At 41.8% G+C, this 15,058-nt stretch overlaps 1 protein-coding gene across 5 annotated transcripts in view; it reads right to left on the bottom strand.

Moving 5' to 3' along the window:
• The window catches only part of MTR (5-methyltetrahydrofolate-homocysteine methyltransferase), a 56,355-nt gene that overhangs the window by 11,198 nt on the left and 30,099 nt on the right, over nucleotides 1-15,058 (bottom strand). For 4 of the 5 annotated variants that reach the window (XM_083732196.1, XM_083732197.1, XM_083732198.1 and 1 more), the window contains 9 exons: nucleotides 11,376-11,465; nucleotides 9,689-9,841; nucleotides 8,528-8,635; nucleotides 5,279-5,379; nucleotides 4,777-4,844; nucleotides 3,606-3,726; nucleotides 1,942-2,023; nucleotides 497-595; nucleotides 265-340 (listed from right to left, as the gene is read on the bottom strand). In XM_083732196.1, the coding sequence (XP_083588322.1) occupies nucleotides 265-340; nucleotides 497-595; nucleotides 1,942-2,023; nucleotides 3,606-3,726; nucleotides 4,777-4,844; nucleotides 5,279-5,379; nucleotides 8,528-8,635; nucleotides 9,689-9,841; nucleotides 11,376-11,465 (898 nt within the window). Of the gene's footprint in view, nucleotides 1-264; nucleotides 341-496; nucleotides 596-1,941; nucleotides 2,024-3,605; nucleotides 3,727-4,776; nucleotides 4,940-5,278; nucleotides 5,380-8,527; nucleotides 8,636-9,688; nucleotides 9,842-11,375; nucleotides 11,466-15,058 lie in introns of those variants that run through there. The other variant, XM_083732200.1, reaches the window with a different exon arrangement.

Raw genomic sequence — 15,058 nt, 5'->3', positions numbered from 1 at the left:
GGGTGCAGGAGGGGCCGGCCGCACCGGGCACAACATCTGGGGGTTAGGGTTAGGGGGCGCAAATCCACGGGTTAGGGGGTGCAAATCCACGGGTTAGGGGGTGCAAATTACTTGCCTTGCCCCAGGTGCTGACAATCCAAGCTACGCCACTGACTCAGATTAACTGAAGTCAAGATTGTTTTCAAATCAGTTAGTCCTCCTGAAAAGAATAAATCTTCTGTAATCTTATAAGGCAGAAAATGGTTTCTTAAAAGGCAAACTAACCTGGTTTTGATTCAGTTAGCCAATCATAGTAAAAGCCCTTATTCCTCGCCTGCTCTAGTGATAAATATCTCCTTTCCTGCGTAGGGAAATAAAGACAGGTCTTCAGTTCTGAGCAAGCAACTATATCAGTTGATTTATCTGGTGTTTTAAAAATAAATGGCATGAAAGAAAAGCTAGTAATGACTAATGACTAGTACACTTGACATTAAGAAGGTCTGTTAGTGCTCTTTACCTTGAGAGAATCATAGTGGTCCTGTCTAATGTCTTCATATTCCTCTTGTATTTCTTCAAAGAAGTCATCCTTTAGATTCTCATCTAAAAGCTGAGAGCACTGAAATGAACACAGCATGCTGATTAGACTTGAGGGTGATGTAATGCAACTCAATACCTCTCCATCTCTCTCCGTCAGGCACTTAAATTCCCTCATGAAGTTATCAAGTCCATAAGAATATGGCTAATAACGCCCACCCCCAGCCGAAAAAATAAAAATGAAGTTAAACTGCCAGGGAAAATATGATTGCTTTGAAGTGCTTCTGGGTACGGTTCCTCTTTATCTTTTCTCAAGAGGGCTATTTAACACACAAAGCTTGCATGTGAAGGTGCTGGAGCTCACACAGAGACTTAAAAAATAAACATGTGAATGAGTTCCGACAGCAAGACTGAAAGGGAGGGAGTGGGATGAGGGGGGAGGTTTATCTTTAAGCTTTTTCTACTATATGCTCAAGTTTATATGAAGGCAAAACGTCACTTATTCTTGTCCCATTAAAAAACCTTTAAATAGGCCCAGGTGCCTTCTTACTGCCACTTAAAAAGGACCGAAGGCTGTAGATTTCATTTACAGAGCAGTAAGGAGTGTCAATATTTCCCTCCACAGAACTGGAAAACCATTTAACTCTATACAGAGGCAGCAGAAGCCATTTTAAATCCTAGTGACACGGTTTAGAGGACTTGTGTCTCATCTGTAAGAGGGAAGAGTCTGAAAATGCAGTAGCTGAAACATAAGTCTAGCAAAGCATATCAAATATATTTCCAAATCACAGGCAAGCCACTTCTGAGATTTCTATTATTCATTAAGCAAGCTGTTATAGTCAGATTTAATTAAACCCTTGACTGCCTTAAGCATTCAAAAACAGCACCCCAAACAGAAAAACAGGGTATGATATACAGAAGTCTTTACAAACGCAGGATTTGTTTGGTAATATCCTACATTTTCTCGTGTAAATTGAGACATTCTTAAAATAGTTATGACCAAATGTATAATAAGAGTTCAGTTTCATGGATACTGCAAGTACCAACTGTTACAAGCTCAAACAAAGCTTCAAAGCACTGTCTGCCTCATGAAAGCGAAGGCAGGGGCCTGTATTCAATTGCCCTGTTGGGGGGAAAAATCCCGAAGCATAGTGATTTGGTCACTGATGGAAATATAATGCTGTGCTGAATGAGCTAAATCTGGTCCACTAGAATTAATCTTACCTTTGTAAAATACATTACAGGCATTTTGGGCGGGGGTTCCATTCCTGCCCCCCCTTTCATGTGTCATGCGGGGCGCACATAAGCCTGCATCACCCTACCCTTCCGGGTCCAAAATGACCTGCACATCCGCTGTCATGCATCAGTTGGACATGCAGAAAATGTTCACCGCCTGTACTAAAGATGGGACTAGAAATCACAACTTACAACCACCACACTCTTGGAGGCATCTAGGACGTGGACAACAGGAGCACTGTATCGTGGAGCAATTTTTACAGCTGTATGTGTCCTGAAACGACAGAAAAGACATATAGGAAAGCAACGGTATGAACACATATAGACTCAGCATCAAGCTAATGTTCAAGCATTTTTGTGCCCCAATGGGAATGCTATAACATAAATCACGCAAAACTCTCCCGTTCTCCTTTTAATGATAGTCCATCTGTATGCGTAAAGGGGCACACTCCACACTTTTTACAAGATCTTCAAGGATCTGTACTGTTTTGCTAATTCCTAACAGGGTACACGGCAATCACAACATGTCAAGATTGGGAGCAGAGGTTGTCTTAGGGCATCCCTATCCCTCTTGCAGGCCTTCAATTCTTAAAAGAGTGTCAGAGTTTCATTTGTGAATATATATATTTTTAAAAACCACTGGTTCTTTCGGAATTATTTTCTTAGGGAGAAGTGTCTGCTGCAAATGAAAGCAATTTTACACTGCTGCATTTCCTCTTTTTTTGGCATCATTCTTTAGCTGTGCCTACAGACACTCCAGATTTTACTTAGGGGGTGGAGGTTGCTAAGCTCTACCTTCCCCTCCAGCACATAATGTTGTACTGTGCACGACAATGGAGTGGGAGGGAAAATTTGTGCCTAACTGTTCTCAGCCAACATCTTCAGCTGTCACGTTCATCTAAGTCTCTCTTCTGACAGCATATCCCCTTCAGAGCAACCTTTTCCCCCAGTCTTCTAAATGCATTCCCCTAGGCTTGGATAAAGCTCCTTTTTGACAGTCCATTGAGCCCTTCATGCCAGGATTTAGAATCCTGACACGCAAAATCCTGAGAATGCCAACTTTAATTTATTTTTGAACCATGAATTAATTTCCGTGGCTGCAGCAGCAGCAAGAGTGGATGGCAGCAAGTATTTCTAGCATGGTATTCAGGATAGAATAAGTTGTCCCAACTTCACATTCATAAATTGCTATATGGACTGCAACGCAACTGGAGGAAACTATTTGGAAACTTTGTCGCACAGGTATATTTGCTGTTTCCACCAAGCCCAGTGGGACGGGAAAGGAAACGCTTATTGCCTGAATTCCCCTTCTGCCTACAGCACCACCTGCCAGATCCTTCAGAGCAGATTTTTAAAAATAGCCTCTCATTTTCCTCTGGTAGAGTACCCCATGGGTAGAGGTCCACCCAAGCGCAGTCATTAATAAATGATCTTCTGTTCTTCATGTTTATATTTAATTATTTCTAAATGCATAGGGTATTTATTTCTTTTAACTGTTTTTGAAGTCTTAATTTTGCCACAGCAAATCTGTACTTCTGGAAAAAGAAAAATTCACTGTATATCTCATGTCCTCTACTTAATCCTCTTGAAACATCAGCTTCAACATTACCTTTTTTATTAAAAAAAAAAACACCACATTTTTCTTTACTTCACTTTAAACACGCTAGAGCAAGTACTTGAATGCATTTTAATTAATAAATATTGGTTTAAATAATATTAATTATCCAAAAGTTACATTTAAAAGGTTAAATTAAGAATAATACTGCCTCTATTAGATGCCTAACATTCTGGAGAACAATGTATTGCATATTTACATTTGCTTCTCTGTTGGACATACCAAAAAGGACCCAACTTACTTTGAAGTAGTTGCTCCTCCAATCAGCAAAGGAATCTTGATTTCTAATCTCTCCATCTCCTTGGCAACAAATATCATCTCATCCAAAGAGGGTGTGATGAGGCCAGACAAACCAATGATATCTAAAAAATAAATGTTAGAACTACTTTCATCCACAAGGTTCAATAGCCATTTCAGACAACAGCAACAAGAAGCAACCAGCCAACTGTGCAGTGAGCTCATGGCCTTGTCTAGATGTTTCCACTAACACTTCATTGCCCTAGACATAGTTCTAGGACAGTGGTGGGAAAACCACTGTCCCTCCAGATGTTGTAAGAGCCCAACTCCCAACAGGCTTATGCAGGGCTGGAAGAAAGGACTGTGACATTGCCCCCCACTGCCCCATCCTCCACAGTGGCACACTCCACCTCTTCCTCTTCCTCATCCTGTTCCTCATTGCCTTGGTTTGTTTTTTGCATTGCCACATTATGACATCAGAGGGAGTGTTGGGGCACACCATTTTGCTTCCCCAAACAGTTGAGAAAATTGCTCCATTCCACCTCATGACTGACCCCAGCCAGCATGGCCAACAGCCAGGGATTGTGGGAACTGTAGTCCACAACTTACGGAGAGACACGTTTCCAATCCTGCTCTCAGCACTCTATTAATCTGTGAAAGGGGTATCAATGAAATATACAACATCCAGAATATCTGCCTGGCACCAGCATTGTTGTGCTTTTGCTGCCAAGCAAATATACTTCTATTCCTCCAGGAATTTGATGTAACATGATGTAACTTTCTTATAATGTTGATTTCTGTACGGGGGTATACAAATCTTTTAAATACATAAAACACAGCTGTAGTGTAACATTTTAGGAGGTAAAAGGATTCAGTACACCTCTGAATTAAAAGGTCTTAAGACCAGAAAAAACACATACAAACTCCAATAGATTCGGATCAACCCTTTATTTGTTACTCAAAGTCACAGCACGCCTGTTTTTTCCAACCTCCTAAAGGCATCTTAGTAATTGAAGTTCAAACAAACCAGAGATTGTACTGATCTATCTGCTCAGCATTTCCCCAAGATTACTGAAAATTAACCTTTCAAGATGCAAATTCAAGATAATAATTTCAATGTGTGGGTTTTTTGTTTTGTTTTTTAAGATTGACAAATGGTGATGAAACTCTCATACCTGCTTTGTTCTCAAGAGCAGCTCTGAGTATCTTGTCACATGGCGTCATGACTCCCAAATCAATAACTCTGGAGGGAGAGGGAAAATGGTACTTTGCTAGTCATCATGTGCATGTGCTTAATTAATCCATTTCTGCTATAAGGTATTATGAAGATCACTTATCCTGTTAGGAAGGCCAAAGGGAACAGCATTTGGCTTTTAATCTTTCCAGACAGCTGAGCAGCCAGACATCAGCCTTTTCCCAGCACTTTATTGCCCAACCATTCCGTCAACCCCCCTCCCCATTCTGAGCTGCTACCACATTTGCTCAAGTATATCTGGCCTGCATCTGAACCTGATCCCATGGCCTGCAACTTCTTCCCTTGGAAACAACAGATATGATGTGGTACTAGGGGAACCAATTCCCTCTGCAACTCCTGGTTCTGTTTAGGACAACAGAACAACACAAAGCAAGGGGTGTGTGGAATGGGACCCACAAGGGCACGAGGTCTAGTCTAATTACCTGAAATTATTGCATCCCAGAACAACTCCCACAATGTTCTTGCCAATGTCATGCACGTCACCTTTCACAGTAGCTAAAACAATTGTGCCATGGTAGGGGTCCTGCAAGAGTTAAAACAAAATCTGCAGGATTTATGAATATTTCCCATCTGAGCAACCTGCATGGTATAAATGGCTGGTTTATTGAAGCAGCTGTTAATACCAGCTTTTTTAAAGGCAGAAACAAATATTTATGAATCACATAGCATAGTTGTTTTTTGTATACAAATATACATCTTCCTTATGAGCTTCTCATAGGCATCTATTCTAGATGGCCACTCCATCAACAGAATGCTGGACTAAGTAGGCCTTTCGTCTGATACAGCTATTACTGTACTATTACTGTTACTGTTACTATTACTGTACGCATATTTTAACTAATCACAGGATGGAAGGCATAACAGAAAGAATGAGCATGGCTTCAACAAACAACCCATTTGGAGAGCTCCCTCACTGGGCACTGAAAGAAAATGTGTTCATTGAGGAGAAGTAGCTGCTAATACTTTATAGCATTCCTGTGGGGTTGTCTACAGGGTTCCTTCTTTCTCTTCTGTAATATTTAAGGGATAGCCAAGGATGTGCCCTCCAGATGTTGTTGGCTACAACTCCCAGGGCCCCCAACCATTGGCCTTGCTGGCTAGAGTTTCTGCGAGTAGTCCCTACATCTGGAGGACATCAGCATTGACTACTTCTGAATTAGGCCTTTGGAAGAGACCTATTCCCCCCCCCCCCGCCGCCGCCCCAAGGCTGTGCTAACTCCATTCGTGCAAAACCCTTTTCGGACTGCACCAATTGATGGCACATCCAGCTGTTTAAACCTGCATCTGCCCCAATCATGCAGATGGCAAAGAGTGGGGAGTCCAGTTTTAAAAGAGACAGGGGTGAATGGATGAGGAAAGGTGAACCTCCCCTCCCGCATTACATTACTTCCCCCTCAGCACTTTTCTTTCAACAGGACTCATATTTAAAATACAATGTGGGGGGGGGGACGACAGAGAGGGGTAGGAATTGGGAATTTCTGACAATGTGGCTTATTTGCCCCATATTCCAGGGTGTGCCTGAACCCTTTTTGTTGTGCATCCATTTTGCTTTCCAAATCTATGCCTCTAGCCCAAGTTTTATACATGGCTGAAACACACCTGGGCTCAAAACAAACAGATCTGAAGCCATGATGTGCAATCTGGGTCTTCAAAATCTTTTACGTCACCTATAATTTTTAATAAACAAACAACAACAGCAACAACAACAACACAACAGCAACAATCTTTGATGCCTGATAAACATTGTATTTACTACAATGATTAATCTCCTCTGTCTTCCTAAAATGTAGAGGTTTGGGGAGAATTGAACATTCGAGAGTATGCCAAGTGACTGCGCCATCCAGCATTATTCTGCATTGTATTCATGAACACTCAAAAGCCTGCACAGCTGGGGCAGAAAGGCACATTCATTTAATCAAGCTGAAAGAAAACAAGTAAGTATAGTGGACCGGTCCAGCAATGATTGCAGATCTAATTGGTGATGGAAATCCTACAAACAAACAGGAATGAAGTACTGAAGGAGAAGAGGAAGAATCACCCAACCACAGACAGTGCTGCAATGTGGACCAGGACATGCATTTGATTTAAAGATGTCTTCTACGTAAAAACAAGACCATTTCAAGCATTAAATGAATTGGAGCATTCTAATACTGGGCAGAGAACCAAATAGCTTTCCTTTTCGATCCTGGCACAAGCCTGCAGGCACAGCCATTCATTCTAAAACATAATAACCAGTGCTCTGTATTTGCTGATGTTCTGGCACTACGGTTACTGCTCTGGGGGTAACTGCACTCCAGAGAGAAGCCATGCCAGCAGATATGTATATTATTTTAATGCAGGACAGCAGCGTTTTCTCATTGTTAATGCACACCATTTAGGGGCTAACAGAATCTCTCTCTCTTATTGTTTGCTAGCAATAGCATCCAGAATTTTCTATAGCACAAACCAAGCAATAACACAGGATTGGCCAAATTCTGTAAACATACATACATTTCCCCATTTAAATACCAATATGCCTATAAGATAAAGACACACACCCAAGTAGAACTCCTAAGCTAGCTATTGATTGTTTTAAATGTTTCCCATAGCCTTTTTCTTTTTGGTGTTAGCTCATTCTGGTTTCTTACCCAAATGTCAAAGACAGCATAAGTGTCTCAGTTTGTTCCTAAATCCAATACAACCTTCGCAACAATTGGAACTACAAGAACAATTGCTGTCATTTAATTTTCACGCTTGTTAGGAATGAAAAATCCTGCTATAGCAACAATCCTCAGGTTCTTTCGAGCCCTATGATTATTTCCAATATGGGAGCAACTAAACACCAGTTTGACATATGCTTCCAAGGAGGCACAGATCTGTATGTAAAAACAGGAGGCGTTCCATTCTGGAGAGCATTTCACCATGTTGCTGTCATGTGATCAGTCTCCTCTTGGGAATCAACCTGGGGGGGGGGGGGAATGGTGACAGTCCAAGGCAGATGAAGCTGTGCAAATGGCTCGGCCCCTGTGCTGCCAAAAAACACCCTCCCCACAGTAATTTTTCAGCTTAAAAACAAACAATTGTGCTGTGCTGTGTGTGTGTGTGTGTGTGTGTGTGTGTGTTTGTTTAATAAATCAGCCTCTTATAAATTGTTTGAATGTGCAATCATACAAATAGCTCTTCAGAACAACATACACCATAAAAAGGCAGACACCAACCAGAACCATAGGAGAACAGGCAAAACGGACAAGGAGATCAGGTTTTGCTATGGGAGGTGTGTGTAGCATTTGAAGAGGAAAGATGGAGGGAAGCTGGGCTCACCCCACTGAGACAAAAAGCCATGCTTTTATATCTGTCTGCACACGCCCCAAGGTATTTGGTGAAAGTGCATCCAATGTCCAGGACAATTAGGTGCAGAGTTTATCATGATGGATCTCTGTGCAGCATTGGCTACCGTTACTTACTGGGGATCTGTTTTTATTGGGGAAAGTGTCAAAAGGCAAATTTTATACGTTACAACCAACCACCTGTTTCCAAAAGCAAATCAACTTGTCTGTTTTACAGTGATTGCTGCAACCAGCATTATATGAATACATGCCTCACAATAAACTTTGCTATAACCTGCAAGGCTCTAACACAACCATGGAAAAAAATCATTAAAGAGAATAAAACAATGTAGTGTGCAAACTTGCCTCTTCTTCTGTGGAACCTGACAATGCACGCATTTCCTCTCTGTCCTTTTCCATGAAGGGAATCAGATGACCAACAGCCTTCTTCATAACACGAGCAGATTTGATAACCTGGATGCCCAGATTCAAGGGAAGAACCAATTACAGCTATGTGTTTAGCTAAGAGTTCATTTTTAAAACAACAACAACAACAACCTCGATCCATCATGCAAATTAAACCAGACTATCAATAACCTCCAATTAAAAACACACTTTAGTATCTTCCCCATTCTTTGCTGCCTAGAAACTCCTACACTGATCATATTAACATGCCTCCATGCTGCTTGCTCAATCATTGTGTTGGCCAAGAAATGTGAATCAATATCTGGATTAATGGAGTGCCATTGGACAACTGTCTGCAAATGTAAGGAGAGCCCACATCAGCTAAACTGGCCCTACTGTGAGGCACAAGTGCTTTTGAGGAACTTGTAGATAAACCTAGAAATAAATTAACAAAAATAAATAAACAACCCTTTACCTCTATACTAGGAATGAATACCAAGAAAAGGAATAGACAAATTAAAAGAATTATGTTGCAGGCTGGCCTGCCAACATATAGTAGTGGATAACAGCACATCCAGAAAGCTACTAGTCTAGAAGGAATTGTTGCTCATCCTGGAAGTCTGAATATAGGAATGCCCATAGCTATTAGGGAAGATGAAAACAGCATCCATTTCACTGTTTAGGGTATGCCTAGCTTCTTGAACTGTGGAATGGTGGAGGGACCATTGATCAGTGGTATAGCACACTCTTTGCATGCAGGAGATTCTTAACCCGAGGTACTATTTCTGGGTTAGCGGAGTCTGTAACCTGAAGCATATGTAACCCGAGGTACCACTGTATTTCAATATGAGTACGAAAATGTGACTTTCCCTAAACGTTTTTTAAAGAAAAAAAGCACTGAATACAATATAATGCAATACAATACTAATACTAATGATGATGATGTAGTCTGATCTGGTATAAAACAACTTCTGTGTTCTACTGGTACATTTTAGATGAAGCCACTGTCTGGGGCACACCCTAGGTGGAACAGGCTATTGGTCTGGTAATTAAATTATCTATAAATCATTCATTTTCGTAGATATTAATGGTTAATAGAAAATTCTCATCATTCTTCTTTACCTGTGGTAGAAACATCTTGCCAGCTCCAAAAAGATCACCAACTGTTTTCATGCCGTTCATCAGAGGCCCCTCAATTATATTCAGAGGTCTGGGATACTTTTCTTTGTTTAATCTAGCTTCTTCTGTGTCTTCAATCACATATTTCTCAATACCCTGGGGGCGGGGAGAGAGAGACTTAGTATTAGTGTGCTCATGCACTGCTAAAATAAGCATAATCATATTACACTAACCAGAGTGGGGAGCTGCAGAGTCTCCGAAAAACGAGGAAAGGACAGAGGAAAAGCAGAGAGAGGAAAGTCTCCCTCCTCTTTATCTACAGCTGCTTTTGCTGGAAGTCTGCAGGGGGAAGGACTGGGTCTTCACCAGCAGACACAAACACAGCCCATCTCTATGAGGGAGTGTTACAGAGCGTCACATGGCAGCGAACAAATACAAAGTCAAAGAAAGTCATCAACGAGTAAAACAAATCAGCAACAGAAACCAAACATTATACAAGCAACATCAAATCAAGTTGAAAGCAGCAGAAACTTTTTCAGGAGTGAGTCTGACAAAACAGGAAATGAGAAGGCCACTCATAGGTATTCCAGGAGCAAGGTGGCCCTGTTCTTAATTGCCTCAATTCAAAAGGGAGGGGCCACTTCAAGCAAGGCTTCTGAAGGAAGTTTTAAAGAGTGACAGATGGTTCTTCAGTTCTTCTGTTGATACCACATCCCTCTTCACACTTGTAGCCAAAGGTACGCTCAGTAAGGCCAAGTGGGGAAAAAACCAGTTAAGCCAAAATGAGCTTAGTCGGTTGCTTTCAACCTCAGTTTAAAATCTGTACCGCTTTCTCTCCTCCTTGAGCATAAGTCTGGATTGATATTTAAGATAATTAAAAATAAAGTTGGGAAATTAGATTTTTGTTATTATAATAATAAACGACTTTTTTAAAAAAGAAAGACAGACAGATCTGTTACACCTTTGGTGATTTTTCTCATATATGGATTTATGTTTTAATATCAGCTTTTCATTTTATATGTTATATAGCAAGAGTTGACTTGCGGCTGATACAGCCTTAGAATAACATAATCTGCAAAACTATCCATGGTAGGAGTCAGTAATCAATACATTTACAATCACCATGATTGTAAGGAGTTGTTGCAAGGTTATCTCAGGTGAGCAGATTTTCCAAATTTCATTACCTGTGAATTACAAGGTTGTGTGTCTTGGAAAGCTGGCTTGTGCAATTTTGTAATGTTGTGAAGTACATGGGTTGCATCTAACATTAGTTCTGCACAGAATGGACCCACTGAAATTAAGGGACATGACTAACTCAGGTCCTTTAATTTCAATGGATCTATCATAGTATAACTTGGTACAACCCTATGTCTGTAAGAAGTGGCTAAAACTCACTCATTTCCAGTCATTAAGATAAGTCCTGCCAAACACGTTTCTACCTGAATTCTATCTGTATTCCTCCTTCCATCACAAAGAAATCCCGGGAGGATTTAAGTTGGACAAGCTAAGAATATTACACTGACACCTTCCAACAACCTTCTCCTCAAATCATTCTTCAATCAAGGAATTCTACTCTTTAGAGGTTCAAAGTGCTTCGTAATAAGGAAGTATACAAAATTATAATTTAAGTAGAGTCTGTTTGAAGAGAACAGACATTGGCTTTGATATGGAAAAACACATAAAAAATCACCTTGACAAGGGCATACTCCAGTCTTTCCTCCACACTGCCATTTCTCCATTCATCCGTCTGCACCACTTTCTTTCCTCCTTGAGCATGAGTCTGGATTGATATTTAAGGTAATTTAAAATAAAGTTGGGAAATTAGATTTTTGTTGTTAATAATAATAATAATAAATGACTTCTTTAAAAAAGAAAAACTTGAAAGCATTTGCCATTTCGAATCATACAGCTTCAAGTGGAGACTTCTGGCCCAAGGAAAAGATACAGACTAAAAGTCGTCCCCCCCCCCCCAGCATTTCAGATACCTTCTGTAGATGGAAGGCTGATTGGGTAAGGACTTAAGTAGGTGGTGAATGCACAGTCTTTCATACATTGTTAAATTACAACTCATATCATCCCTGATGATTAGCAGGCCATCCTAGCTGTGTGTCCTAGAAAACCTGCTCCCTCCCTTGCAGATCTTTTTACAACTAGCCCAGGAGGGTGACTGACTCCAACTAACAAAAGCTGAGGCTGCCAAACAAGATTCTTGGGCTGACTACTTTTGTTACTGTTTGCAGTTACCTAATTCTTTTCATGCTGTAAGCCACCTTGAGCATGGCTTGAGCTATGGAAAGGCGACATACAAATAAAATGACTGATTGTGTTCTCATTCAAATGAATCTCAAAGCGGCTTACAAACAAAATAACAACAACATTCTAGAACCTAATAGAACATCAGAAGTACAGCTGAAAACATATACAGTGGTGCCTCGCAAGACGAAATTAATTCGTTCCGCAAGTTTTTTCGTCTTGCGAAGCACGGTTTCCCATAGGAATGCATTGAAAATCAATCAATGCGTTCCTATGGAAACCGCCTTCAGACCAGGTCCGGGGACAGTCCGTCCCCCGACCTCTTCTGAAGGCTGGGGGGGGGGACAAGGGCTTTTCTTCCCACCCCCAGCATTTTAAAAAACCCCGGGACAGCAGAGGACTTCTCCGCTGTCTGGGGCAATCTTAAAATGCTGGTGGGCGGCAGCGCTGCCGCCCACCAGCATTTTAAAATCGCCCCGGGACAGCGGAGGACTTCTCCGCTGTCCCGGGGCGATTTTAAAGCCCCCGGGAAGGCAGGCGGGGGGGAGCAAAAGCCGTCCGGGATAGCGGGAAGCGCTTCCCTGCTATCCCGGACCGCTTTTAAAATGCTGGCGGTGGGGAGCAAAGCCTTTCGGCCCCCGCCAGCCTTCCTGGACCTCTTCTGAAGGCCGGAGGGGGGGGAAGGCTTTGCTCCCCACCGCCAGTATTTAAAAGAGGTCCCCGGAGATTTCCCTATGGGCTTTCTTCTTGCGAAGCAAGCCCATAGGGAAATTTGTCTTGCAAAGCAACTCACAAATGGAAAACCCTTTCGTCTTGCGGGTTTTTCGTCTTGCGAGGCATTCGTCTTGCGGGGCACCACTGTAAAATAATTAACAAATCATCAGTAAAACAATTACAATCTATAACACACTATTAACAAAGCAGCAACTAAAACAATAAGCTAAACATCACAATTACAGCAAAAGTCATATTATATTATTAACTAAACAATGCATCATTTACAATCCATAAAACAATATTAACATTAGCTAAATAGCAACTAAAAAAACAAGCTAAGCACTGTTTAGTTCATACACACTCCACGTCCCTAAGACTCATAATAGTTCACTCTATTCCGTTCATTGGCTCTGCCCCTGCATGCATTCAGGATAAGGGCTGAAGTGCATACAAACTATATATGCAAGTCTCCATCTGCATGACTGAGAAGGCTCGGAATACAAGTATTCCTGATCACATGCTCAGAACCAAGCTGCGTACAGCAGCAAGGAGGATCCTCCAGCCTATGGGCCAGATCTGGCCTACCAGCCCTCTCCATCCAGCTTGCTAGGCCTCTGCTGTCATGCTGTGCCTATTTTGATCCTGAATAAAGCCTTTTCTCTGTGCGTGCTGAAAAAAGACTCCCCTTTCCCAACACACAAAGAGAAAATGCTGCAAATCTGGCTATGTAGGAACCCTCTTGCATGGTCAATTCGCTTAAATGAGTGAGTGAGTGAGTGAGTGTCTGTGTGTGAGAGAGAGAAAGAGGTGTGCATGTCTGAAAATGTGATGCGCGTGAGTGAGAGAGGGAGAGGAAATGTGATATTTGTTTGTGAGAAAGAGTTGCATGTTCTGGCTGTGCCCACTTTGTGTTTGAGCACCGCCCACTTTGAGCATGTTGTTTCTGATTATTTCCTCTCAAGGAAATGTGACCCTCAGGGAGGTAAAAGGCTTCCCACTCCTAGCATACAGACCCTTTCAGACCTTGTACTGAATGTGTGTGGAGGGTTGGGATCAGCAGGCGAATTATTCAGCTGCCTTATGTGGCTCTCCTATACCTGACACCTGAACAGATGATCCCCCCCCCCCCCGCACACACACACACCAGCCAGACACTGGGAAACCTGGATCCCTGCCTTCCAATAGCTAACTTGTGCTCAGGATATTTTAATGTAGATGTTTTTGAACCCATGTAAACAGACAAGGCTAAAGATTGCTTTACACTAACCATTTAAAGGTATTTCCTTCTGAAGAGGCAAGGCAGTGAACCATAAGTGGCTCATCAACAGAAAAAGAGATGCCTCAAGGATTGAAATTTTGGGTTTTTATTTCTGGGAACTTAATTTAAATTAACTTTATCCCTGGCCAACCTAACAGTTTTATTTCAATAACCTAACAAATTAATTTGGCTTTGGTACAGTTCCTGTTGGCTATAGTTTATGTTCTGTCACGTAATGGATCACTAATGAATCAAAATCTGTACTTCATCAGTTTAATATCCCCTTCAACCTCACATTGCCTAAGGCACCTTCAGAGAGAACCCAGGGAACTTTGGGAGGCTGTTTGGTGGCAGCAAGTACTTCAAACGGGGCGAAGGGGGGAGGCAGGGTACAAGAGAGGGGTACAACCTGTTGTGGCCAGATGGGCCCATGCGGGAGTTGCTCCAACCCCCTTAATCATCCCGGTTGCCTGTTGTGAGCCTTTCAAGTTCTGTAATATCCATTTTGAGAACGTACACAGTATGCCAAGTGAGGTCCCAACATAGATTTGTATACTGTAATGGCATTATGGTAACAGCCGTTTTATTTTCAATAAGTTTGCTATTTATCCCTAACATGGACGTTACCGTTTTCACAGCTGCCACACACTGGGTCAACATCTCCATTGAGCTTTTCACCGCAACTCCCAAAGCCTCATTCCTGGGCCAGTCATTGCCAGTCCAGAGCCCATTAACATATATATTAGAAATCTCTATCAGCCCTCTTAGGCTGGACTGAGGGGAACTGAAACTGTTCCCCTTATAGCCGGCAGAAATTAGGGTCTTTACAGTGTCCAAAACTCCAGGCACATCTCTAACAGGAGAAAAAGCAGCTTGGAAGAAGTCTGAGCTGTTTTCTCATTAAATAGGCTAGGGTTTACCAAAGGAACAGTAATTTTATTCCCTCCTTTGAGAGCTTCTAAGCATAATTATTCTTGCCTGGGGGGGGGGGGAATGCTCATTTAACAAGCTACAAAATATTTACATCAAAACACACGTTCAGAAGAATCCTATGGTATAGTCTTCCTGAGTCTATACCACTTGAGAATGATGTGGGGAAATTGCATGACTGAATGCTCAAAACCTCCCTGCCCGTGTGGGTAAGC

The sequence above is a fragment of the Podarcis gaigeae genome (assembly GCF_964106915.1).
Source record: "Podarcis gaigeae genome assembly, chromosome: 3".
NCBI classification, from domain to species: domain Eukaryota; kingdom Metazoa; phylum Chordata; class Lepidosauria; order Squamata; family Lacertidae; genus Podarcis; species Podarcis gaigeae.
The sequence above is the reverse complement of the archived record's forward strand: the minus strand, read 5'-3'. Positions and strand labels throughout refer to the sequence as shown.